This window comes from Mirounga angustirostris, unplaced genomic scaffold (assembly GCF_029215605.1).
Source record: "Mirounga angustirostris isolate CCGP_5_RB_7025 unplaced genomic scaffold, mMirAng1.0.hap1 SCAF_17, whole genome shotgun sequence".
Classification (NCBI taxonomy): domain Eukaryota; kingdom Metazoa; phylum Chordata; class Mammalia; order Carnivora; family Phocidae; genus Mirounga; species Mirounga angustirostris.
In genome coordinates, this window is record NW_026991725.1 from 28,192,891 (window position 1) to 28,216,363 (window position 23,473).

General features: G+C 53.0%; 2 protein-coding genes across 10 annotated transcripts in view; one reads left to right on the forward strand and one right to left on the reverse strand.

The window, feature by feature from the left end:
- CD300LG (CD300 molecule like family member g) lies at window positions 1-12,873 on the forward strand. 5 transcript variants are annotated; one of them, XM_045888820.3, is made up of 7 exons: window positions 1-155; window positions 1,100-1,435; window positions 3,983-4,084; window positions 4,805-5,060; window positions 5,748-5,860; window positions 7,780-7,832; window positions 11,270-12,873. In XM_045888820.3, the coding sequence occupies exons 1-7, from the start codon at window positions 113-115 to the stop codon at window positions 11,381-11,383; spliced, it is 1,017 nt and encodes a 338-aa protein (XP_045744776.1). In that variant the 5' UTR covers window positions 1-112; the 3' UTR covers window positions 11,384-12,873. The 5 variants fall into 5 exon arrangements, with proteins under 5 accessions (XP_045744776.1, XP_045744778.1, XP_045744777.1 ...); XM_045888822.3 differs by having other exon boundaries at window positions 4,976-5,060; XM_045888821.3 differs by lacking the exon at window positions 3,983-4,084.
- Window positions 12,644-23,473, reverse strand: part of MPP2 (MAGUK p55 scaffold protein 2) — a 31,386-nt gene continuing 20,556 nt past the window's right edge. For all 5 annotated transcript variants that reach the window (XM_064583539.1, XM_045888036.3, XM_064583540.1 and 2 more), the window contains one exon: window positions 12,644-22,208. In XM_064583539.1, coding sequence (XP_064439609.1) covers window positions 22,032-22,208 — 177 coding nt within the window. In that variant the 3' untranslated portion in view covers window positions 12,644-22,031. The remainder of the gene's footprint in view (window positions 22,209-23,473) is intronic.

Below are 23,473 nucleotides of genomic sequence, written 5' to 3' on the forward strand. Positions count from 1 at the left end.
GCCCCTCCCGCCTTCCTGGTCCTGATCTAGTGCCTCTGGAGGAAGTTAAAGCCCCGCGTGATTCCGGGAGCTCCCAGTTCCCGCGTGTGCTCCTGCATGTCCAGCGCCCACCATGTGGCCCCTGGTCCTGCTGTGGGGCTGCCTTTTGCTCCCAGGTGAGATGGGGCAGGAGAGGGAGGAGTGGAGGGATGTGGGGCTCATGCCCAAGCTGGCAGAGAGAGGACCTCCTGAACCTGCCTTTCATTCTTCTGACCCACTGCTGCCTGATCCTTCCAGGTCTCGCCTCCACCGCACTGGTTCTCAGTCTGCAGAGGGGGGGCGGGGGCAGGCACTTGCTGTTTCTGGAACGCAGAGCCGGGTTTTCTCCCAGACCTCTGGTTCCAAACCCTTCATGTTCAGGTGGCTAGGAAGGGGGCTTTACCTCTCTCATTCTTATTTTCCTACTCTACACCCAGCCTGGAGGCAGACAAGACAACTCCTACGTGGTTGCCATGGTAGACTCTGCAAATATTTCTTGAGCCTCTACTGTTCCATTCACAACAACCCTGAGAGATAAGGGATTTTGCTGTTTCACTCACAACAACCCTGAGAGATAAGGGATTTTGCTGTTTCATCAGTTCACAGGTCTGCCTCTTCAACTTTTTAACATCAAATATCAGGATGCATCTTGTAACGGATGACAATTGTTCAAGTGACGGTGATTTTTTTAGTGGTATATAAAATTATGGTGTATCTTACATATGATAGCATCTTAATTTCAGTGAACTAAGACATCATCATCATCATCTATAAATGGGAAAACCCAGATGCCCAGGGAGGGCAAGTAACTTCCCCAAGGTCACACAGCTACCAGGTGGCAGTGCTGGAATTCCAAATCCAGGCAGTCTGAATCTAGAGCTGCCCCATCATCACCCTTCCTTCCGTATGCCGATTTTAGGGAAACAGCAACGGCCCTGTCCCAGTTTCCCTTGGTGGGGAAGAGACCACCAGCTCTTTCCAGGTCTGCCGCAGAAGGGAGTGACTGAGGAGGAGTCTTCTGGTCTTGACCCTGGAACTTGAATCCACGGAATTCTGACCTCTGTCCCTGCTATGGTTTCAGGTTATGGAGCCGTGCTGGGCCCCAAGGAGATCACTGCGTTTGAAGGCAACACGGTGTCCCTGCAGTGCACCTACCAGGAGGAGCTGAGGACACACCGGAAATACTGGTGCAAGGAGAAGGGGTTCTTCCTGTCCCGCTGCTCGGGTATTGTCTATGTGGGAAAAAATGGCCAGGAGACAAGAAACGACAGGGTGTCCATCCAAGACAGCCCCCAGACGCTCACGCTCCACGTGACCCTGAGGAATCTCACCCTGCAGGACACCGGGAAGTACTTCTGTGGGGTCTCCAAACTGGGCCCAGATGAGACTTTCCCGGTCTCTCTGCTTGTCTTTCCAGGTAACACATGTCTCTGCTTCTCTGGATGGGGGACAGGTGACACAGAAGGGAAGAGGGACGGGTGGGCCGTTGATCAGTGCCGGACCCCGTTTCCTCCTCACCCCCAGGTGTAGTGCTTGTACCAACCTCCTGGGGGGGGGGGCGGGGGCTCGGGCTCAGTGAGATGATGCCGGTCAAGTGCTTGGCCGTCATGGGAGTAGAAGCAGTGCAGCATGACCCTCGGCTGCTCTTTGACAAGGTCACACCACGCAGATCTGTTGAACTCCCTGCTCAGTGCCTTTCCTCTTTGCCCAGATGTGGAAGAGAGATTGCATGGGCTGGGGATGAAATGGGCAGCCCATAGACCAAAAAAGACTCCCTCTTTGGAGTCAGAGATATTCCTGAGGATCCTGCAGGATGGCCCACCATTGTGCAGCATCCCAGACCCACTCCACAGCGCCCCCCCCTGCCCCCCAGCCATGGCCACACTGGCCTCACCCTGCCCATGGTCTCAGCTCTCCCTTCCTGCTTCCCTTCCCCAGATCTTGAAGTCCCAAAGGCAGGTATGAGGAGGGCCTGGGATCTAGCCTCGGAGGAGGAGTTTGTTGAGCTCAGGGACACTAGGGGATTCTGGCTGGGGATGGAACATCTCTCTGGATGCCCAGAGCCCCACTGGATCTGCCGGGCTGAGAAGAGAGAAGCCAGAGATGGCCCAGGGGAGTGGGCAGCCCCAGTCTGCTGGCCAGTGAGGGTGAGGCAGGTCTTTGTATCCCATTTCACAGATGGGGGCCCAAGGCTCCAGAGATGAAATGATTTGCCTGAGGTTTCATGGCAGGAGGTGATGGAGCCAGGATTCAAATCCAGGTTTTTTTCTCACTTTGGTGTCTGCTCTTTCCCTCCCCTGGCCCCATCTTGGACCCACCCCATCCCCAGGCGGTCCCCACTGTCAGATCCCTGACATCCATGGGTCTTTATTTTAATTCAAGGAGATAGAAATAAGCGCACCAAATAATAACAGCAGTATCATAACCATATTGAACCTGTTCTCCATTATTTACAAGCTTCTGGTCTCCTCTGATTCTTATCAGTATTCAGACCTCCTTCTTACCTAGTGGGGATCAATTTTAGCTATATTTGAGGCTATTTTAAATTTTTACCTCATTTATAATTATTTATTTGTGCGTGATATGTGCATTATTATGTTCTCCTGTGTCAGACATTGTTGACCTTTCTCTGATGATATTTGGGGGTACAGGAAATAAAGGCTAATGACGGTGGTGTGCGGGTGAATGTTTAGCTGGGGAAGCTCTGATTTGCAAGGTCTGTCGGTTTCTGTGGTTTAAATGCCCCCGCCCTCCCCAATTTCCAGCCACCGGTAAGCTCACAAAATTCCTGAAAAGTAAACAGCTCTCCCAAGTCAGTGGGAGCTGTCTGCAGCATACCACTGAGTATGGTGACAGATCAGAATTTCTAGAAAAGTCAGAACAAGACAAGAGTATCCACTATCGTTTCTTTTATTCCCCATTGCCTGGAGGCTGTAGGCCATGAAATAAGACAAGATAAAGAAGTATACATATCGGACAGGAAAAGATAAATACTCCTTATTTGCACAAGATTTGATCATTTACTCAGAAAAATCAAAGAAAACCTGACCTCGTGTTAGAATAGAGAATGAATCACAGACCTGTACCCCTGAAACAAATAATACATTGTATGTTAATAAAAAATTGTAGTAAAATAAAAAAATAAAAATAAAAAATAAATAGAGGATGATGGGGACAGGGAGCGAGTCCCAGATGGCACTCCAGCAAGGAGGTAACCTTGGGGCACCCGGGGGGCAGGGGGAGGGTGGGCAGGGAACTCAGCGGTTCCAGGGGGGATTGGCCACACCACATTTCTGCCCACTCTGCCAGGCACAGAGGCTAGGCATCTCATCCTTGAGGGATCCCAGCCTCTCGGGGACAGAAAAAAGTGTGTCAGGCAGAGGTGGAGAGGAGAGGCATGGCACAGAGGGGAACAGCACGGCAAAGGCACGGAGGTGGGCAGGATGCTCACTTCATTGGGAATAGAGGGCAAATAGAGGAATGGCTGGTGCCCCGGATGGCGAAGAGGTGAAGCTGACATGGTGAACTGAGGTCTGAGTTTGAAAGGCTTTGAAAGGCCTGTAAGAAGCTTGAGCTTCAGCTCATAGACAGTGAGGGCCATTGAAACAGTTCTGAAGCAAGAAGCGATGGAATCCAGTATCCCATATCCAGACCCATATTCTAGAGACAAAACCAGTATTGGTGTGAAGAGTGGCGTGGAAAGAGCAGACTGGCAGGCAGTTGGGGACAAGGGAAGCCGAAGGGCTGAGCTAAGTGGGAGGCCAAGGGGACTGCAGGAGGGGGAGGCCAGCAATCGACTAGAATCTTCCAACCGTGACTCCTAAGTGGCTGGGGGGAGGAGATAGTGGAGACTCTGAGCAGAGAGGTGGGGGCAGGAAAGCTCCTGGCTGCCACCAAGGCAGGAAATCTGGCTCATAGTGGTGATCCTCGCCTCCCCTGAGACCAACCTCTCCCTTTCCCCTAGGTCCCTGCTGTCCTCCCTCCCCCACTCCCTCCTTCCAGCCTCTTACTACAAGGAGCCTCCAGCCCAAGGCAAAAGCTTGGCAAACTGAGCCCCCAGAATTGAGTGAGTGAATGGTTTTCCTGTCTCTCCTCCACCCCTCTGTAAAGCAGCATCCAGTGAGGGCCTGCCTGTAGCCAGACACTGCGCTCCGTGGCCCCCAGAGCCTGGGAGCTGTACGTCCGCGGAGGAATCAGGGGCCCCATGGGGTCAGGTCACCCAAGGAGCAGCAGAGCCCAGGGAAGAGGCGCAGCCTGACCGCCGGGCTTGTGTTCTGTCTGCTCCCCCCGGGGTTGGAGGGCTGAGCAGGAAAGGTAGGGCCTTGGACCCTGACCTCTGGACCTGTCCCTGCCACCCTGCCCTGCCGACCCCATGGTTGTTGAAGGAAGTCAAGGCCTGTTGAAGCAGAGGTGGTGAGGGTGGGCATGTGGCGACTTGCAGTTGTAAGTGGCCAGGACTGGAGGGGAAGCAGGCGGGCCTCTGTGTACTGCGTGGCCGCTGGAATGGGTCACGGAGTGGGCGCAGGGCCATGATGACCCAAGCAGCGGGCACGGACGGGGGCCGAGAACCACACGCGGGTGTGGGGCGTGCCTGAGACATGGTCGCCTTGCTCACAATGGCTTCATCCAGGCCTCTCTTTGCTTCCTGGGGGGTCCTTTAGCTGCGGAAGTTCTGAGAAATTGGTCCTGGGGAGGCTAGGGCTCAGGAGTCAAGGGTCAGAGGTCTGGGGAATGCTGGGCCTCAAGGGTCGGAGAAGGTGCTGAGGCGTTGCTTTTGGACTTGTAGCTTCTCCTGGTCTCCACCAAACAGTCACCACAACCAAGCAGGGGAAGACAGGGGCCAAGGCCTCTCCGTTCACGGGGACTTCCCCATACGGGCACGCAGGAACCTCCCCAGACCCAGGAACCTCTCCGTACGCGGGGACCTCTCCTCATGAAGCAACCTCTCCTCATGCAGGGACATCCCGTCCATTCACACAGCTGGACTCCACCTCCGCAGAGGACACCCATCTGCCCCCCAGCAGCAGCAGCTCCATGTCCAGGTGAGCCCAGGGTGACCAAGGTCACCTTTCAGGCCATCCCCAGAACATGAGGTGCCCTGGAGCAAGTGAGGACCTGGCACTCCTTCTTCTAGGCGAGCACAGCCTCCTGTCAGGGCCGCAGCTAACAGCACAGAGGGCAGACTCGGCCCCCATCCCCCCTCCGCAGGGCCCTTGAGCAGTGGACGACCTGAACTGCAGAGCCGGCAACCCTGTTGCTCTGGACACCCAGGCCCACCTGAAGTGAAGGGTCCCCGTGGCCCCAGTCCCCACCTCTCTCTCCCTCCCCAGCCACAGGGGCAGCCACCCCAGTTTCCCCGGCGCACCTTGCACTGGGCGCTGTGCCGAGCATGAATATAGGTTTTTTCTTACCCAACTGGAACCATAGCCTGAAGGATTGGTTCTTGGGGGTTATATATCATTGCACTCAGTTACTGACGGAGGCTTTCTGCCTGAGGCATCCAGGTAACTGCTGCCAAGTTCAGACCAGCTGAGAGCATTTCCTGGGGTTGGTAGTGGGGGCTGGGGTCCCTCCCAGTGGGACTGACCAGGTGCTGTGGTCCCCGGTGCCCTCTGATCTCTTTGGGAAAGACAAGGGACATGAGTGGGACACAGACGAAGAATGCCATGTGCACAGCATGCTACAGCTCTCTGGTGACACCTGCTGGGCTCCTTCCATCTCACCCACAGGGTCTCCATCCCAAAGATCCGCATCTTGGCCCCGGGCCTGGTGCTGCTGGCCCTCCTCCTGGCCGCAGGCCTGGTGGCCCTCGGCAGCTATCTGCTCCGCTGGAGGAAGGAAGGTGAGCAAAAGTAGAGGGAAGGGGTGGGAGGCTGAGACCTGCAGTGCCCCCCACCATCCCAGGGAGACCTTGTGCATCAGTGTGTCCATCCGAGGTATGGGCATCAGGAGCCCTGCTCCTCCCTTCTGAGGGAGCCACAGGTCAGTCAACATTAGGAAAAAGCAATTCAAATGCGTGAATGGGAGAACGGGGGCTCTTGGCTTGCTCCCATCTGTCCAAGCTCATCAATCACTTCTGTCCCTATTGATCCCAACAAATCCATGTCCAGCCTCTGCAGGTCCGGTTCCTTGCATGACTACCACAGCAGGGGGTGTGGGGCGGGAATTTGAGACTAAGCCCTTGAACAGGAAGAATACTGTGGCCTCACACCTGTCGTGGTCTCGAGAGGTGCTCAGCTCCTGTGAAGACTTGGCTTCGAATCCCAGCTCTGTGACTTTTTAGCTGTGTGACCTTGGGCAAGTCACCTACTTTCCCTGAGCCACAGCTTTTTTGGATCACAGATCTAGAATACAAGAGAACTAGAACAGAAATAGAATACGAGTCCAACTGAAGTAGAATCCAAGCCACATCTGTAATTTAAACTTCTCTAAAAGTCACATGATAAAGGGTAAAAAGAAACTAGGGATGTTAATTTTAATAACATACTTTATTAGTATGATCTTTCCAAAACATGATCATTTTAAGTTGGAATCAACATGAAACTATTCATGATACATATTCCGCATTCTGCATTTTTTCTTTTTTTCTTTTTTTTTTTTAAAGATTTTATTTATTTATTTGACAGAGAGAGAGAGAGACACAGCGAGAGAGGGAACACAAGCAGGGGGAGGGGGGGAGGGAGAAGCAGGCTTCCCACAGAGCAGGGAGTCCGATGCGGGACTCGATCCCAGGACCCTGGGATCATGACCTGAGCCGAAGGCAGACGCTTAACGACTGAGCCACCCAGGCGCCCCTGCATTCTGCATTTTTTCATATTGAGTCTTCAAAACCTGGCGTGATTCGGAGCAGTCATGCTTCCGGTGTCAATGGCTTTGTGCGGCTCGGGGGCGCCCCCCCCCCCGGCAGACACCATGGGTTAAGAGGGTTGGCCGAAATATCAGTCAGAGGAGCTGCCGTGGGCTGCGAGTTTCTGTGTGGCTTTGTTGCTTTTATCTCCTCTAATGCTCTCAATACTGTGGCGTTAGGAACTGCTCATTACAAGCACCCCCCATTTTACAGGGGAAGAAACTGAGGCAGAGTGGTTAAACAGCTTGCCCTGAGTTTGCACAGCCAGGAAGCAGCAGAAACAGGAAGATGTGTGCCAAAGCACTCTGCAAATTGGCAATGTTGTCCTACTGCACATGGCCTTGGGTGGGGGGCGGTGGTCCTGGGCCTGCCTCCAACTTCACCGTGTGCAGCCCCCAGGAAGAAATGTCAGCTTGGCCCACGTCCCCAGCTCACTGCAGAGGAGTCCGGAGGAGCACACAGGGTGGGAACATTCCTGATCAAGACCTCAGAACTTCTTAGTACCTTGCCTCTCGAACTGTGGTCCCCAGGTAGCAGCCGTGACATCCCCTGGAAGCCTGTTAAAAGGACTCTCAGGCCCCAGCCCCGGCCTGCTGTGTTAGAATGGGCATTTTCATAAAATGTCCTGGGATCCTGGATGCACCCTGAGGTTGAAGAAGCAATGTACTTAGCACATAGAATTATTTCCCCGGCTGGTTTCTGGCCCACACCAGGGGATTTCCGTGTACCCATCCCAAAAGGCTGGATCACTGCTAAGGGACTGAGCTGAAAGTCCAAGCAGTCTTCCTGCCCAACCAGTCTGCTTGCTCCCTCTGGGAAGCCCCTGCTCCCAAACACAGGGGGGCCCGTCCACCTCTGTGGGAGCTGTCACAGGCTGCTCCTGGCCTCAGGGTATGCCTGCTGGTCTCTTTCAGCTCAACTGGACGCAGAGACACAGAGGAACGAGAAGGTCCAACTCTCACACTTGGTAAGAAAGGCAGCCAGCCCGAAGCCCCAGCTCGGATGGCGGTGGGGCTGGGCATCAGGACTCCCGGGCCCTGTCTCTGCATCTCCCTACCTGTTTGTCTCTGAGCTCCAGGCAGGGCTCACTTCCCGTCTCTGGGGAATCTGTGTGAGCCCTGAGACCAGCCCTTCAGGGTACCCCTCCTCACCCTGACGGCCCAGCAGGTACCAGGCGGGGGTCTTCCCCAGGCCCAGCGCCCTCTTCCCCTCCCCATATTAGAAGCAGAGACTGTCAGAGCTGGATCCTGAGGGTCTCTGCGAGGGCTGCGGACTCATGGGCTCAGGCCGCAGAAGCCCCCCTTGTGTCCACCCCCCCTCCTCCTGCTGTTTATTGAGAGGCCTCCACCTTATTCTCTTACACACGGGGGCAGGAAAGGGGGGCTGCTATTTCGTTCTTTCTTGGCGCCAGTGAGGACAAAAGACTCAGGCCTGACCCCCCTGGGGAGGGGCTGGGACACGAATGGGGTTCTGGGCTTTGGCTTAGGAAGCAGCTGTTGTTGTCTCAGGAAGCCCGGCAAGGCCAGAGGTGGTGGACAGGAATGAGGGAAAGGTCACAGACCTGGATGGGGAGGGGGGCTGCCACTGTCCTCTGGAGGCCAGCTTGGGCCCAGCCGTGCGTCCTAGGGCGCACCCTGCCGGCTAGAAGAGGGGTGGGGGCGGGAGGGAGAACCTCTGTGCTGGGCTGCCCACTGCCACCCAGCCCACCCCCCGGGAGGGCTGCCTGGGACTGCTTCCAGCCTGCCGCACCTGTCCCCGCCACTGCTGACCCCTTGTCGGGGGGAGGATGGAACAGGGTCTCCCGAGAAGGTCAGAGATAAGACCTCCGTGAACATGACCAACTGAGAGCTTTTTTTTTTTTTCTTTTTTTTTTTTTTTAATGTTTTATTTATTCATGAGAGTCAGAGAGAGAGAGGCAGAGGGAGAAGCAGGCTCCCCGCCTAGCAGGGAGCCCGATGCGGGACTCGATCCCAGGACCCCCGGGATCATGACCTGAGCCGAAGGCAGACGCTTAACCATCTGAGCCACTCAGGCGCCCCCCAACTGAGAGCTTTTGTTTTCTTTGGTTTATTTCCCTTTGGGCTTCTTTGTAGTTTTTAGCAGGGGCTGCAGGTGGAATTGAAAGGGCTTGGGGTTTTCTTTGCCCACATTCAGGTCAAAGAGGGAAGGGGGCACTCTACTGGCTCTTCCAGAGAGCCCCAGGGGCGTGTAAAACTCGGAGGGAGGTATGAGGGCTCAGGCCAGCATTTCCCTTGCCCACAGAGCTCTTCCAGGAAGCTCCCTTTTCCTCTTTAATTGAACACCTACTATGTGCCAGGGGCTTTACCTGTGTGTCACCAAATCTTCATAACTCCTGCACAAGGTAGCTGTTATCATTACCCCCTTCTTACAGAATAAGAGACAGAGGCTCAGAGAGCATAAATAACTTGCCCCCAGAGACCCCGCGTGAAAGAGGCGGAACCGGGGCGGTGGAACCGGGGCAACGGTCCCGGTCTGCGGGGCTGGCCGCAGTACCCCGTGCTGCCCCCACCCTGCCCCACTGGTGTGCCGAGGGCTGGAGGAGTGGGGCCAACTGCTCAGCCTGCCCGAGCCTGTTCCCCTAGACTCAGAAGAAAGAACCATCCTCAGTCCATGAACATGGGATGGCGTGGCCCCTGACTCCTGAAACAGCCCAGAGGGGAGTGCTGGGCTCAGATTAGGGCTCGGCTCCCACTTCCCAAGGCTTCCCTGATTCCCTATTTTCCTAGTGCTTAGACGTAGGGGCTCTCATTTGTGAAATCTCCTTCCACTCCCCCCATTCCCTCATCCCCTCGTCCCCTCATCCCCCCAGCCCCCGTGAGGAATTCTGCTCTGATTTTCATCTTGGCCTGTAAGACTGAATGTATCGCCAGAGATGGCTCAAATGTCCACTTCTGCCCCCATCCCCTACAGCCAGGGCAGCGATAGAAGAAGGAGGGGGCAGTTAGGAAACAAGGACACTGAAAAGAAGGGAAGTGTGTGCAGCATGCCCCGCCAGGATGGTGGCAGAGGATAGAAAAAGAGCCCGGGTCCGAGGTCACGTGGTCGTGAGTTCAAGTCCCAGCCCAGCTGTGTGACACATGGCAAGTTACGTCACCTCTCTGAGCCTCATTATCCCCATCTCATGGGGTTATGCTCAGGAAATCATGAGATGAGACCCCCAGTAGGTGTCCAGAGGACAGGAGCTTCTTTCTTCGTCTTCGGTGCCCGTCGGGCCATGGGATTTACCGGCTGGGACACCTAAGGGCAGCTATGCCCTTGGGAGACTTGGCTGGGGGCCTCGGCCGGCTCCAACCTCTTCTACCCCGCTGCTGGTCCCAGGATGGTTCCTACTCACTCTGGACTGCCTGCCTCTCTTCCCTTGGCTTCCTTATCTGCTCAGGCTTATGATTTGTAAAGAATTTTTCCTCTGCGGTTTGTTATTCGGTGAACCTTTGAGGTGTTCACCTTTGTTCTCCCTGGGCCTGCAAGGAACTGGCAGCCTTCACATTCTTTCTGCTTCGACGATAGACATAACAACAAGGAAAACAAATGAATCATTCCAGGAGTTCCCAGGTGTTGAGCAGTAAAACATTTCCGTGAATATTCATTATAACCCTGAGGGAAAAATTCTTATGCCCACTTGACAGCTGAGGAGACTGAGGCTCAGAGAGCTTAGTGGGTGCCCAAGGTCCCTCTGAGATGTAGGAAAGAGGACGGAAGGGCTCTGACCCCACAGCCTGCCCACGCTCTCCCGTGGCTCCCCTCTCTTGCTGTGGCGGGTGGCCCATCACTGCTGCCGGGAATGGGCTGTGCTGACCGAGTCTCTGTTTGAGGCGCTGGAGTATACCATGATCAGCCTCGAAGCGCCCCCTGGGCCCCACGCCAGCCCCAGCCCGCGCGCAGAAACCCAGGGCCTCAGCCAGGTGTGAACGGAGGGCGTGCGGGGGGGGGGGGGGGGGGGGCGGGGGGCTCTTTCCTCAGCATCCGCTCCCTGAACACTGCCCCCTGCTTCCGCCCACCTATGCTACCATTGCCAAAGGGGCAGGCCTTTTCATTCGGGAGTCAGGACTCCCAACCTTACATCCTTTTTCCCCCGATCCAGAAAGTTCTTGAATAGCTTGTTGGTAGTCACAGTTTAAAGAGCTCTGACTGGCAGGATTCCAACACCTGCAGGCAAAAACCTGACCCTGAGGATGCTCTTGCAGATGGGGTGGGGGGATGTTTTGGGAGGAGGTGAGGGGCATGAATCAAAGCCTGGGGGTTCTGGGGAGAGCTTGTTAGGCTGTGCCCCTTAGAAGGACAGAGGCCCAGAACTGTGGAAAAGGCTAGGGTGGACCCAACAGCTACCTGGAGACCCCCTGCGGCTGAGCTCTGCTTTTCAACCCCTGACTCTTGTCTTTACAGACTTCAGAGGAAGAGGAAGCCCCTTCCCAGGACCCGGAGGGGGACATGATCCCAGGGCCTCCCCTCCACATGTCTGGGGAGGAGCTCAGCTTCTCGAAGTTCATATCAGTCTAGCGGTGCCCTCCAGGCCCGGCCGGCCGGGAATCTGAATGGCTGCATTTGCGCTAACTCCCATAAGCTTTCCTCCACAGCTTCAGAGCTTGCCTGCCAGACTCCGGGCTCTCCCCTGCCATCCCCAGGCCCTCCTCCTGCATGCCCAGCCTGACCCGGAAGTCTTTGTCAGCCCCGGGGCCTGCAGTGGTGGCCTCACAGAATGAGTGGGACCCTGGGACCTCCTCGGTATGTGCACATTGGGGCAGGGCGTGCAGCTGGAGCTCGCCAGAGCCAGGCAAGGCTCAGGAGATCTGGTCTGAGTTTGTATCCGTTACAAGAAATCCTCTGCGGCCGGGTGCCCAGCAAAAGACCCCCACCTTCTTCTCCCTTCCTTCCATCCTGACTCAGCACCACTTTCTCCTGCATAAGTGGGCGAGGAGGAGGAGCATGCTGGGAATAGATGGGGTTCTGAGTTCTCAAAATGGGACTGCATCCCAGTCCTTCGGGAGGCTGGTTAAAAATGTGACTCCTGGGCTCTACCAAGACCTACCAAAACCCTCTCTGGGGCTGGACCCACAGCTTTGCATTTCTAACTAGTGTCCGATGACTCTAATACTTGAATTTGAGAAGCAGTAGATTCAGGTTCATCCACGTTAGAGTCTGCATTTGGTGTGTGGGGTCTCCCACCTGCCCCCCCCCCCCCATAGGGGCTTCTCTGCCTAAGACACCATGACCCAGCTAGGGGCTTTCCTGGGCCGGTCCGAGTCCAGGCCCAGGTCAGGTGCGCATTGGAAAGGGGTGAGCCCAGGACTGACGGAGGGGTTACATTTCCCAGCTCCCCACCCAGCCCTGCATCCCAGGCTTTGGAAGGAGGCCGGAGAAAAGCTTGGCTCCTTCCCTGTTGAGAAAGGGTTAATTGCCTGTGGGTTGGGGTTAGGGAGGGGTAGGAAAGCACAGGGTGTGGGTGGGCATCTAAAAGGCAGGAGAGAGAGGACAGGGCAGGAACCTAGGAGGAACCTGAAGGTGACTCTGAGTCTGGCCCCCTGGAGATCAGGAAGCAGGAGGGGGTAGAATAACAGGATTGCTATTTTTTCTTTTTTGACTTTCTTTAAAAAGTGAAATGGGTGGTTCCTCAGTATACAAAAGTTAGAACCATGGCGGGGAGGAGAAGAAAATTCACTCAGGCTCACCATTCCCCCAGATAATCACAGCTGCGTTTTGTTGCATTTCCTTCCTGTTTTTTTACTCCACATCATTTGCTGGTGTTCTCTGACAAATTAGTTTGTATATACAACTTTAGATCCTGCTTTTTCCACGTAATTTTTTTTTTTTAAGATTTCTATTTGTAAGTAATCTCGACACCCAACGTGGTGCTCAAACTCACAACCCCAAGATCAAGAGTCGCACGCTCCACTGACTGAGCAGCCAGGCGCCTGCCCACTTAATTCTTATAAACATTTCTCCATGTTTTACCAACGTTTATAAATAAAATGTGCATCAGCTCTCTGATATTTCCTCACAGTGTGCCTCCATTTATTTCAATTCTCTCTCATTAGATAATTTGTTTCTATTTTTGCTATTATAAATAACAGCATGATGAGTCTTCCCACAAGGCTTGATTTGCATTTGGAGACTTCTTGTAGAAGCATTTGTGTGCATGGAAGTGCCAGGTCATAGGGTGTGAACATTTTTGACGTTACCAATACCCACTGCTGAACAGCTTTCTGAAATGACAGAAGCAATTTCACTTCCACCAGGGCCTTCCAAGAAGCATTTCTCAAAGTCCTCACCAACGTCTACACCTGTCGCTGTGGGTATGGCAGGAGGAGCCATGAAGGAATGCCCCTGCAGTGAGGACCTAGGGGGCTGGGCAAGGTAGAGCAGGTCTGATAAACCAAGGGAAACTCTCCAGAAGGTGCCAGCCACTGCCCCAGGTCCCCAGGGTTGGGTGAACTCCTCTTACCTTCTCCAGGTGGAGAGGGAGCCCTGGGTGTGAGCTCTGGGGTCTCTGCCCAGGATCTGGGCACAGTGTGTGCCCAGATGTTGGGGGAGGTAGGGAACACCAAGTTTCAGGTGGTGTCAGAGAGACCCCAAAATCTCACCCTGTGAAAAATCCCTCAGCTGGAAGGTGGTAAGAATTGGGGCTGCCCAGTGGGGAAAGAACGTCCTCTCAACCTGTCACCCGCTGCAACCAGGGCTTCCTGGGGACCAGGGGTGGTCAGCCAGGTCATCCCACTACCACCCCTTGCCCATTTGCAGACCATTGTGCCAACTAAACAGATCTATGTCTTTTGAGAGGCCCAGCTCTCTCCAAGGCAACCTAGGGTTGGCATCCTTGGGATTCCGAGTTTCCACGGATTTATCAGATACTCAAGTACCCTCCATAGACATTTGCTCACTCCCTTAACGCCCGCTGCTGCCACCGTGTGGGCCCAGTCCTGCCCTCCAGGCAGGGGAGAAAGACCATTCCTTTACCAGTTGCCACTTTGCAACCCTCCATCTTGAAACACCTTAGTTTTATGTTTGTACATACAACTTCTCTACTTGTCTCAGTATTCTGCAGTCTGGCCTGACTGGCCCCTGGCCATGAACTACTTGTTTTCCTGTTTGCTGTAAATTCTTGTATATGTGAATTCATGCCTTTCATCGGTTCTAGGAAATTCTCCTCAAATATTATCTGCTCTCCATCACTTTTAAAAATCTTGCCACTGGCCAGAATAAAATTTTTCTAGACCCTCTCTTTATCACTGCCATATCTCTTAACCTCTCCTTCATATTTCCCTCCTCATCTCTTTGTTCTGCACTCTATGTCATTTCTACCAGTTTAATACTTCTCAAATCTGAATATGCCTACAAACCACAAGGAATCTTGTTAAACTTCAGATTCTGACTCAGTAGTTCTGGGGGGAGCCTGAGAGTCTGCATTTCTAAGAAGCTCTCAGGGCTGATGATGCTGCGGGTCCAAGCACCATACTTAGGGGAACAACTTTCTGGTTCACTAATCTCTATTCAGTTGTGTTTAATTGGCTGTTAAACCCCCCAAAATTTGTCTTTATTTTCATCCTTGTATTTTTTATTTTGAAAAGTTCTGAATGGTTCTCTTTCAAACCTAACTAGTCATTCTAGAGTCTTGTTGCTTGTTAATTTTTTAATGCCATCTTTTATTCCATTAAATATTTTATACACACATAGTTTACATTTTGTGCCTAATATCAAAATTCCCTGGAGATATAAATATGCTATTGTTTATGTTGACTATCACTCATAGTGGTTTGTTCCTTTTTATTTTGTGATCTCATAATGTGAGCTCATGTTTGGATGATTTCCATCTGGGGGGCTGAAATTGAGGATACCTTCCTCCAGAGAGGATCTGCATTTGTTTCTGTCAGGGGCCAGGATACCAACTTGGGACCAGATTAGTGCCTTCCCAGATCCCTAATTTACCAACACCTCAGGTTGCCCCTGGCTTTATATTTAATTTTCCAAATGTGATGTTAATATTGTCATTTGCCTTTTAGGGTAACTCCACCTTTCCTGTCCACTCACCACGCCTCTTGGATATTTCCCTTCCCACAAGCTCAGCAACACAGTAAAACTTGTTTTATGTACAATCCCATTGTTTAAAAGCACATGGTACCTTGATCACCACTCTGCCTGAACCAGATTCTCACTCCCATTTCACAGGCACTATGTATCCCTTACATCTTTGTGTAACTCCGGGGAAAGGAGGAAGCCCTCCAAAACAGGATTGAGATTTCATTTCTTTCTACTCTAATGAGTAGAGACTCAGGGAAAGATCTGATTCAAGTTAGGAAAAAGCAGGGGGGGGGGGCAGTATTTCTTAAATTGGCATGTGATAAAATAAAATTCACAATCACCACATCAGAATAAATGATAATTCTTAAACTTAAATATATTCAGCTTAATGATAAGCTTTCTGCTTTGTTCTTAATTTCCTCATATTGTCACAGGTGAGATGGTCCACAGACCAGTGCTTGGGTATCTCTACCACATGGTATGAGGGTAGGATTATGGGGAACCGCAGAGAGAGGAAGATCTGTTTCTGGAAGGAAGACCAAACCCTGAAAAAATGGGTGGGGTGGGACCTACACACTTAGATAATTTGTGAAATTGTCAGGCATTGTGCCAAGACTTGTGAAAGTGAAAAAAGAGGGAAGACAAATATAAGCCACACCCAGATGCTGCCTACACGGCCCTTTCTCCTTCCTGGGTGGGGATGATGGTCAGAGGGGCACACTCACGCCTCACACCTGCCACATCTGGTTCTCATTGTGGCTCCAGCATGGTCTTTTTTGAGGACATCTGGCTGCTCCCATGAGCTGGGGCTAGATCTCTCAGTGGGTTTAATTACACAGATGCCTTGCGTTTTGTACTGGGGTTGCTATTGTGAACAGGGTCTTTTTTTGTTTTTTCCTATTACGTCTTCTAATAAATCATCCAGTTACTTAAAAAATAATGGCATGGTACCTTAAGTATTAATTCAACACCATCTTCTGAGCACCATTGAGTGGGGCACGGTCCCTACATCCAGAGGCCCAGAGTCTGAGGGAGCAGAGAGGACGACAGTCCCCATCAGGACGCTGTGATAAGCTGTTTCGGGAGCGCCAAGAAGAGGCTCCTTGATCAGATCAGCCCATGGAGGAGTCACAAAGCATTTCCAAGAGGTGATGATGCTGGAGTAAATTCTCAAAAATAAGGTAATGTTTGATAAGCAAACGAATGAATGCTTGTCACACACTGAAAAACTATTGGTATTTTGGTTCTTGAATTTGCTTGCCTACTACTGAATCCTCATCTGAGTGTGTATGCGCATGTGTGAGGCGATGGCGGGGAACTGGAGCTTCTGCTTAAGGCACGGATCACCTAATTCTCGTCTATCTTCCATTCACAAATTTTTAAGTTAGTAAGGGAACACCCGTCGCCCTTAGTCTGTCAGCCTACTTTGGCTTTGGGCCAGACTTAAGACACTTAAAATTGCTGGGATAGACTAGGGCCCTTATTTTGGCTTACCTGGGGGCTAAGGTGTGTCTTCACATACTCACTTAATGCAGAGAATGAAGCTGTGCTCTCCAAGGTGGGGCAAGAGACCAGGAGGGAATGAGAATCTACGAAGCCAATCTCGGCTGTGTTGTGCCTTCTTCAGGTCTTGTTTCTTCTCTGCAAAAAGGACTCTCGGGCCAACACATGTGTGGTCTCACCTCCTACGCATTGAGACTCAAACCCTGTTCAAAAGGCAGGGCATCTGTGGAATTAAACCCACTGAGAGATTTAACCCAAACTTTGAGATTTCACAGATCAGTAACACTTTCAAAATATATTTTATCAACTTCTACATCTAGAAACAAGCAAAAAAATTTAAATATCTCATCCCTTTTATAAAAAGAAGACCATTTTAACCCCAAAGAGTAGGGGCTGGGGAGGAGAATCTCGGGATAAAGGGCAGTCCTTTCAAAGGAAAGAATTTTGTCTTATGAGAAAGTCAGTGTTCTCCTTGGTATCAGGCTGCTGCTGACTGGAGACCGTGCCAGTCTGACCAGCGCTGCTTGGCAGACAGGTGAGTGGGGGCCCTGGGCTGGAAGGAGACCCGAGTACAGGGGAGACAGACTATGGTCCTGCAGGAAAAGACCGAAGAGTAAGAACCCTCCCCAATTAATGTTCCAATTTCATGCAATTCCAATTAGGATCCCCATAGGAAAAGGGTGTACTCTGACCAAATGATCCTAGAGTTCTCTTTCTAGAAAAAATAAGAAAGTATTACTAAGAAAAAATATCGCTGATCAAAGGAGTAATTGGAAACTTTTTTCACCAGATAGTAAAACATAGAGGTTTCTAAATAATTAAAACCTTGATAATAGCAATTAGATTAGATAAGTAGATCAATGGGACAAGCTAGATAGTCCTCCCTGCTCCTTTGCATAGCCTGCTCAGTCTCTCCCAGAGCTGTGGGGTCACCACCCAAACCCAGTCCTGAGGGAGGAGGGGCCAGAGCTGTGTGAGCTTTAGGGTGCTGATGCCCTCAACCACCTGGAATGCCTGGATCTCTCAAACAGTTGAATCTGGGGATGGCAACGTAGCCCACACTTCCCCTCATGGTTCCCTTTCTTATCCCATGTTCCTCCTCCAACAGTGCCTTCCTCCCCTAAGTGTGCCCCACCCCAGGCCCTATCAATCCCCCTCCATCTTTGGGAGGTAGCACACAGGGAGAAAACCCCAGCCTGAGAACCAGGAGTCCAGGGGTCTGTTCCAGCTCTGCCAATGACTTTCTGTGTGACATTGGACAAAAGCCCATCACCTCTGTAGGTCAGTTTCCCAACTATAATATGATAAGAATCCATTCTGCCCTACGAACCATATGCTACTGTGCCAGGAAGGAAAAGGAATTAAAAAAAAAAAAAAAAAACTGGTAGCAGAATTCCTCTTAGAAATTCAAATATCTTTAGTAGGAAACTACCTTGATGTTAATTTGGGGCTAAAAGGAGAGTTCCTCCACTCCCAAGGGTATGACGAAAATGGATGAGCAGTGGTTGGCAAACTTGGCTACACATTAGAATCATGTGGGAAACTTTTAAAACATATAGCTTCCCAGACTCCACTCCTGGCTTGGCAGAGGTTGGCTAGATCCTGTTTCCTCTTCCTGAGCACCAAGGAAGACTACATTTCCCAGACCCCTTTGCAATAACCCAGGGCCACATGACTTGATTCTGGCCAATGGATGTGGGCCGACTGTCCTAGCCCATAATATCCATGAGCAATTTCCTACACTCTACTCCTCTTCCATGACACCTGGGGAGCCTTTTCTGAAAGATGGTGGTGTCAAAAATGGAAAGAGGCTGGAACCCTGAGTCACTGCTGGGAGTGCAACCCAATTCCCATCAGATACGATGTGAGCAAGAAATTAATAGTAAAACTGTGTTGGGTGGTGCCCGGCTGGCTCCGTTGAAGAGCATGTGACTCTTGATCTTGGAGTTGTGAGTTCGAACCCCATGTTGGGTGTAGAGATTACTCGAAAATAAAAATCTTAAAATAATAATAACAATAACAACAATAATAAACAACTGTGTTAGTTATAGTAGTCAGCCTTTCCAGAACTTCTGATTTAACTGATCTGGAGTAGAATCCAGGCAATTGTTTTTTCGTTTGTTTGTTTTTTAACCCCTCAGGCAATTCTAAAGTGCAGCCAGGATTGAGAACCACTGGATTAAGACAGAAATACAAGTGTGGAGTTGCTAGGTATAGTCATGAAATGTTCCTTTTTCCAAGGACACCCCAGAGATGGGAAGAAGGTGTTTCAAAAATGAGAGGAAGAGGGGCACCTGGGTGGCTCAGTTGGTTCAGTGACCAACTCTTGATCTCAGCTCAGATCTTGATCTCCAGGTCATGAGTTCAGGCCCCACGTTGGGCTCCACGCTGGGTGTGGAGCCTACTTAAAAAAAAAAAAAAGATGAGAGGAAGAGGGTGCAGCAACACGGAGGGAAACAGGGGACCCCAAAGGGAAAGGTTGACCAGAAAAATATTCTATGTGCTGGGAATGATCAGGGAGTATTTCAGAGTTGGGGTATTTAATATTCAATGCTAAATTCTCATCAGACCTGTTAGGTGGGAGACATAAGTCCTTACGCTGTCTCCAAATCACCGGTGAAGTCTGCCCCACGCTCGTCCCTGTGTGAATGGATGCTTTGGGGGAAATCAAAGGAAGAAAGCCAGTTCCTTATTTGGTTGTTGCAGGGAGAAGGGAAGAGCTAAAGCCCCCTGCTGAGAATCCTCAGTGAACATTCTGGGGTCCCCTGAAGAATTCAAAGTGGGAAAGAAGGCTGATGCCTTACCCATGAAGGATTTGACACACACACCCCCTTGGTGACATCTGGGTGACATTTCAATGAGCTCTCTATGGCATGTATTGTTGAACGCCTAGAACCAATCCCAGCATTAGCACCGGGAGAGTCCATGACATTTTTATAGAGGATGAACCTAAGCAGTACAGGGACCTGCTGAAGGCCACACAGCAAGTTCTGGGTGAAGTGGAGTGGATTAGCCTTGGAGTCTCTGAATCCCCTTGGTCCCCACGAATGCTCACAGACTCCTGGATACAAGCACTTAGAATGAGCATCTTCTGGGGATGGGGCATGTGGAATGGTGGGATGGGAAATTTTGGAAGACATCACTGGACACAAGACAAGTCACTCCGACTTCCATTCCAGAATCATCTGTGCTGGGTTCCCCACTCTCACCCTGTACCAAAGTCATCCACTGGGCCCCAACCAAAGACCAATAGAGCCCAGAAGCCTTTGTTTTCACATTTAATCAAAGGAAAAGAAAGAAAACCAGTCAGAGCAAAAGCTCAAGAATTGGCTGAGGGAGGGGAGAGGGGAAGGGCAACAGGGCCGGCACTGAGCGTGGACAGTGGGGGGCCGAGTCCTCATTATCCCAAGGTGCCTCAAATACAAGCATCCAGGGAAGGAGGATAAGGTCAGAGAGGTAATGTGGTGGGCACACACCCCTTCCAACCCAGCCCTGGGCCAGGGAGTGAGTGGGGCTTGTGTAGGGGAGGTAGGACGCAGTTGAAGGGATGAAGACAGGAGAGGAGGGGCCCAGCCCTGCCCCCCAGGCATCACTAGAGGTGAAGGTGCCAGAACAGCATCCACACGGGAGATCTACCCTACAGGGTCAGGTGCCAACTCCTCGGCAAGGTACCCAGCACCCTAAGCCAGGCTCCCTCCACCTCCATCAGGGGATGCTCTTTCCTTCAGGAGATTTTGGAGGTTAACCAAGGGTAGGGGGCTGCACCTGCAGATCCTCACTGCTTCTACTTCCAAGTGCCCCAGGTGAGGTGGGAACTGGCAAAGGAAACCATTGCCTTGGGCAGCAGGAGAGCAGCTCTTCCTCCCACTCCTGGGCCCCCTGGGCTGTCGTAAGGGTGATGCAAGGAAGTGCTGGATTGAGGATAAAAAGAACACTGAGGAAAGGGAAAAGAGGGGTATAAAGGTGACTGCATAGTGGATGCAGAGCTATGCAAATGAGATGGGAGCAGGCTTGACCTTAACATCTCATTTGCATATCCTAGGCCAATGCAAATGAGATCCCTAATATAATAAATATATTTCTAACTTTGTAATAAATATTCTGTTTCTTCTCCCTCCCCTTCCCTAGGAAATGGGCACACAGTGGTTCAGGGGCCAGCTCGGGCTGAACCTGCAGCGAAGACTGATCAGACACTCAGAGAACTGGGAAGGACAGGGGCTGGCTGGTGCTGGGGGCGATGGGGTGGTCCCTGCAAGAACAGCTTCACCCCAGACAAGATCACAGAGAGGGACGAGGGCCAGATGCCTGGGGAAGTCTACGATGGCATTCTTAAAAGGGATTCTCCTATCTTACACAATTGCCCTCCCGAGGACTCGAGGACTCGACGGTGTCATATAGGATAGGGGGACACTAGGAGATGGGGAGAAAGACATCGGGGGAGGGTCAAGGCTCTGGAATCTGGGATAAGGGTCTCATAAGAAATGGGGACTAATGGGGAACCCCCCCAAAAGGGCCCCAAATAGTGACCTCCAAAGCAAAACAACCCTTTGCTTCTCTTCTCCCAAAACCAAGACTGACACACACACACCAACGGTACAAACACAGACCAGGTGCCCCAGCCTGCGGACCCTAAGCTGCGCAGGCAGAAACAGTGTGGATGGCGCCCCCTGGAGTTGTACAACAGGGAGCCGGCTAGAGCATAGATGTCCTCTGCCAAGCCCCTGCTCCATGGCCGGCTCACAGGCTCCTCTCTGCACCCATCCTCAGCCCCCCAGGCAGACCTGATGCGAGTGGGCCACCTGGACCCCACCAGAGAGACCAAGCTGGACCGTGGTCACCAACAGGGAGCCCAGACGTGCCCCCCCCACCCCCGCCCCAGGGACCATGGTCAGTAGTCGCAGGCTCCCCGTACGGCTCAGCCTTCAGCTCACCCCTCGCTGCGCTGAGCCCGCCGACCCCGGCCGGCCCTGCCCTGCGGGGAGCTGAGCGGTCCTGTCAGGGGCACATCAGAGAAGTCCGTGGAGAGACTTCGGCAGTGAAAAGCTGTGCGTGAGGGAAGGACAGAGCGGGGTCCACTTGCGGGACTCCGCCTCATTCCAAGGGAAGCTGGACCGCACTGCCCCTTGGCGGCGGCAGCTGGCTCAAGCTTTGGCTCCCGCAGCCTTCAGGAGGGCCCCAGGGGTGAGAGGTGGGAGGAGCCCCGGAATGGAGTGGGCGTGGCCAGTCCACGGGGGAAAGGCGGCTGAGAGAGGTGGCAGGGGGCAGTGTACCTACTGGCCACAGGGCCCCAGAGCAGCTTTCCTCTTCTCTGGACTGAGCATTACGGAGGTGACCCTAACACACTCCTGGGCACAGCCTGGCCCTCAGAGAGGGACATCTGGTGGCCAGTGGGCATCGGGAGTGGGCAGCACCTGGGCACAGAGGTGCCCCATGAACACCCACCTCCTCGGCAGTGCACACGCCTGTGCTGAAGCCAGATTAGGGCCCGCTAGGAGCCCTCCTCACCCAGGGAGAGCCAGACGGCCAGGGATGAGAGCTAAGGATCAGGGCTGGGGGTCATGGCCAGGGGAGGGGATGGATTCAGGGTTCTGGGTCACAGCCCGGAGGGGTGAGGTCCACATGAACAGTCTCAGTACACCCAGCTGACGGGCACCCACTGGGGCTCCGTCCGCAGCTTCTCCATGGCAGCCTGGAGCTCACGAAAGGTCCTCTCCAGGTTGGTGTTGACCAGGCTGAGGTCAAAGTAGTGCCCGTAGCCCCTCTGGATGCGGCTGCTCTCCTCCACAGTCCTCCTCAGGTCGGCCTCCTGCCGGCACAAGGGGACCTCCCGGCCATCAGTGTCCCCCCCATCACCCCCATCATCAGGGGGAATCTGCAGCCCCCCCATCTATCCTCCTCCCCAGAGCCCAGCCATGTCAGGTACAGACTCCCTCACTCCATCAGGTACAGGCTCACCCGCAACCCTGGACAGACACATGGGTGAAAGAAGGAAGGAAGGAAATAAACTTTAGTGAGTGCCAAGCAGGGCACTAACTGCTTTGCCACCCACGTAATCTTCGCTACGGCTCTGCAAGGCGGGACTCATTATTCCCCGTTTCCAATAGAGAAAACAGGTACAGAGAGGTCGCCCGGCCAGTGGCTGCACAGGGTCTGCCTGACTCCAAAGTCAGTGCTCCCTCCACTCTGACCAGGCGCCCTTACCTCCGCAGCCTGAGATGCACCTCCTGAGCATGCCGCCAGGAGGGCAATCCCGGGTGCCCCCGGCAACCGCCACCCCTACCCACTGAAAGCTGGCCAGCTGGCCAGGCAGGGGTGAGAAGGGAACTTTGAATACTGACTTAAATAAGTTCAAGGTGGAAGTTCTAGGGCTGGCCCCACTATGTGCCCAGTGGCCCCAGCTGGCTATGTTTGTGACCAGGGGACTTCAACGGGGAGCCCAGCCCAGGCAGCCTTTCCGGGGTCTGAGCGCAGCTCTGACCTGGGGCCTGAGAACTGCAGTACCAAGTGTGGCCAGCAGATGGACCCCTGAGCTCAGAGTTCTGCAAACCCTACCTCTCCTGGAGAAGGCTGCTCCTGGTGTACCTGGTGGGGAGGTAGGTGCCCTGGGGTCCTGGAACACCTGATCTGAAGCCTCTTCTCCAAGCGCTGCCTCCTCCCTCCAGCCAGCCTTCCAGCCTCCAGCTTCCTCCTTCCCTTCAGCCTTTCCCTCCAGCTGTAAATGCCCTCAGCCCACCTGGCCCATTCTGCCCACAGATCTCCCCCTGGCCCTCTGGACTCCCTTTGGTAAGCACTCTGTCCCCCCAGAATGGACGGAGCTGTGGGCCTGGCAAAAGCTCCTGCACCCCAGGCTAGCCGTATCCCTGACTCTGTGAGACTTTGGGCACTTCCCTTCCTTGCCCAGACCTCTGTTTCCACACCTATAAAGCAGGAATCACAAGTCCAACCTCACTGATACCTTGGGTGGGTCCCTCTCCCCTTCCCCAACACCACCTTCTTCCCCTCATCGGCCCCAGCCTGCCCCCTCTCCCAGGCAGCCACCAGAACCCTTCCACTGCATGTCAGAGCCCTCAC

Bases quoted from the DNA above. Each gene is read 5' to 3' on its own strand.
- CD300LG (XM_045888820.3), top strand. From the start codon at position 113: ATGTGGCCCCTGGTCCTGCTGTGGGGCTGCCTTTTGCTCCCAG. The intron at 1,436-3,982 runs GTAACACATGTC...CCTTTCCCCTAG, and splicing joins CTCTCTGCTTGTCTTTCCAG to GTCCCTGCTGTCCTCCCTCC. The intron at 5,861-7,779 runs GTGAGCAAAAGT...GGTCTCTTTCAG, and splicing joins GCTCCGCTGGAGGAAGGAAG to CTCAACTGGACGCAGAGACA.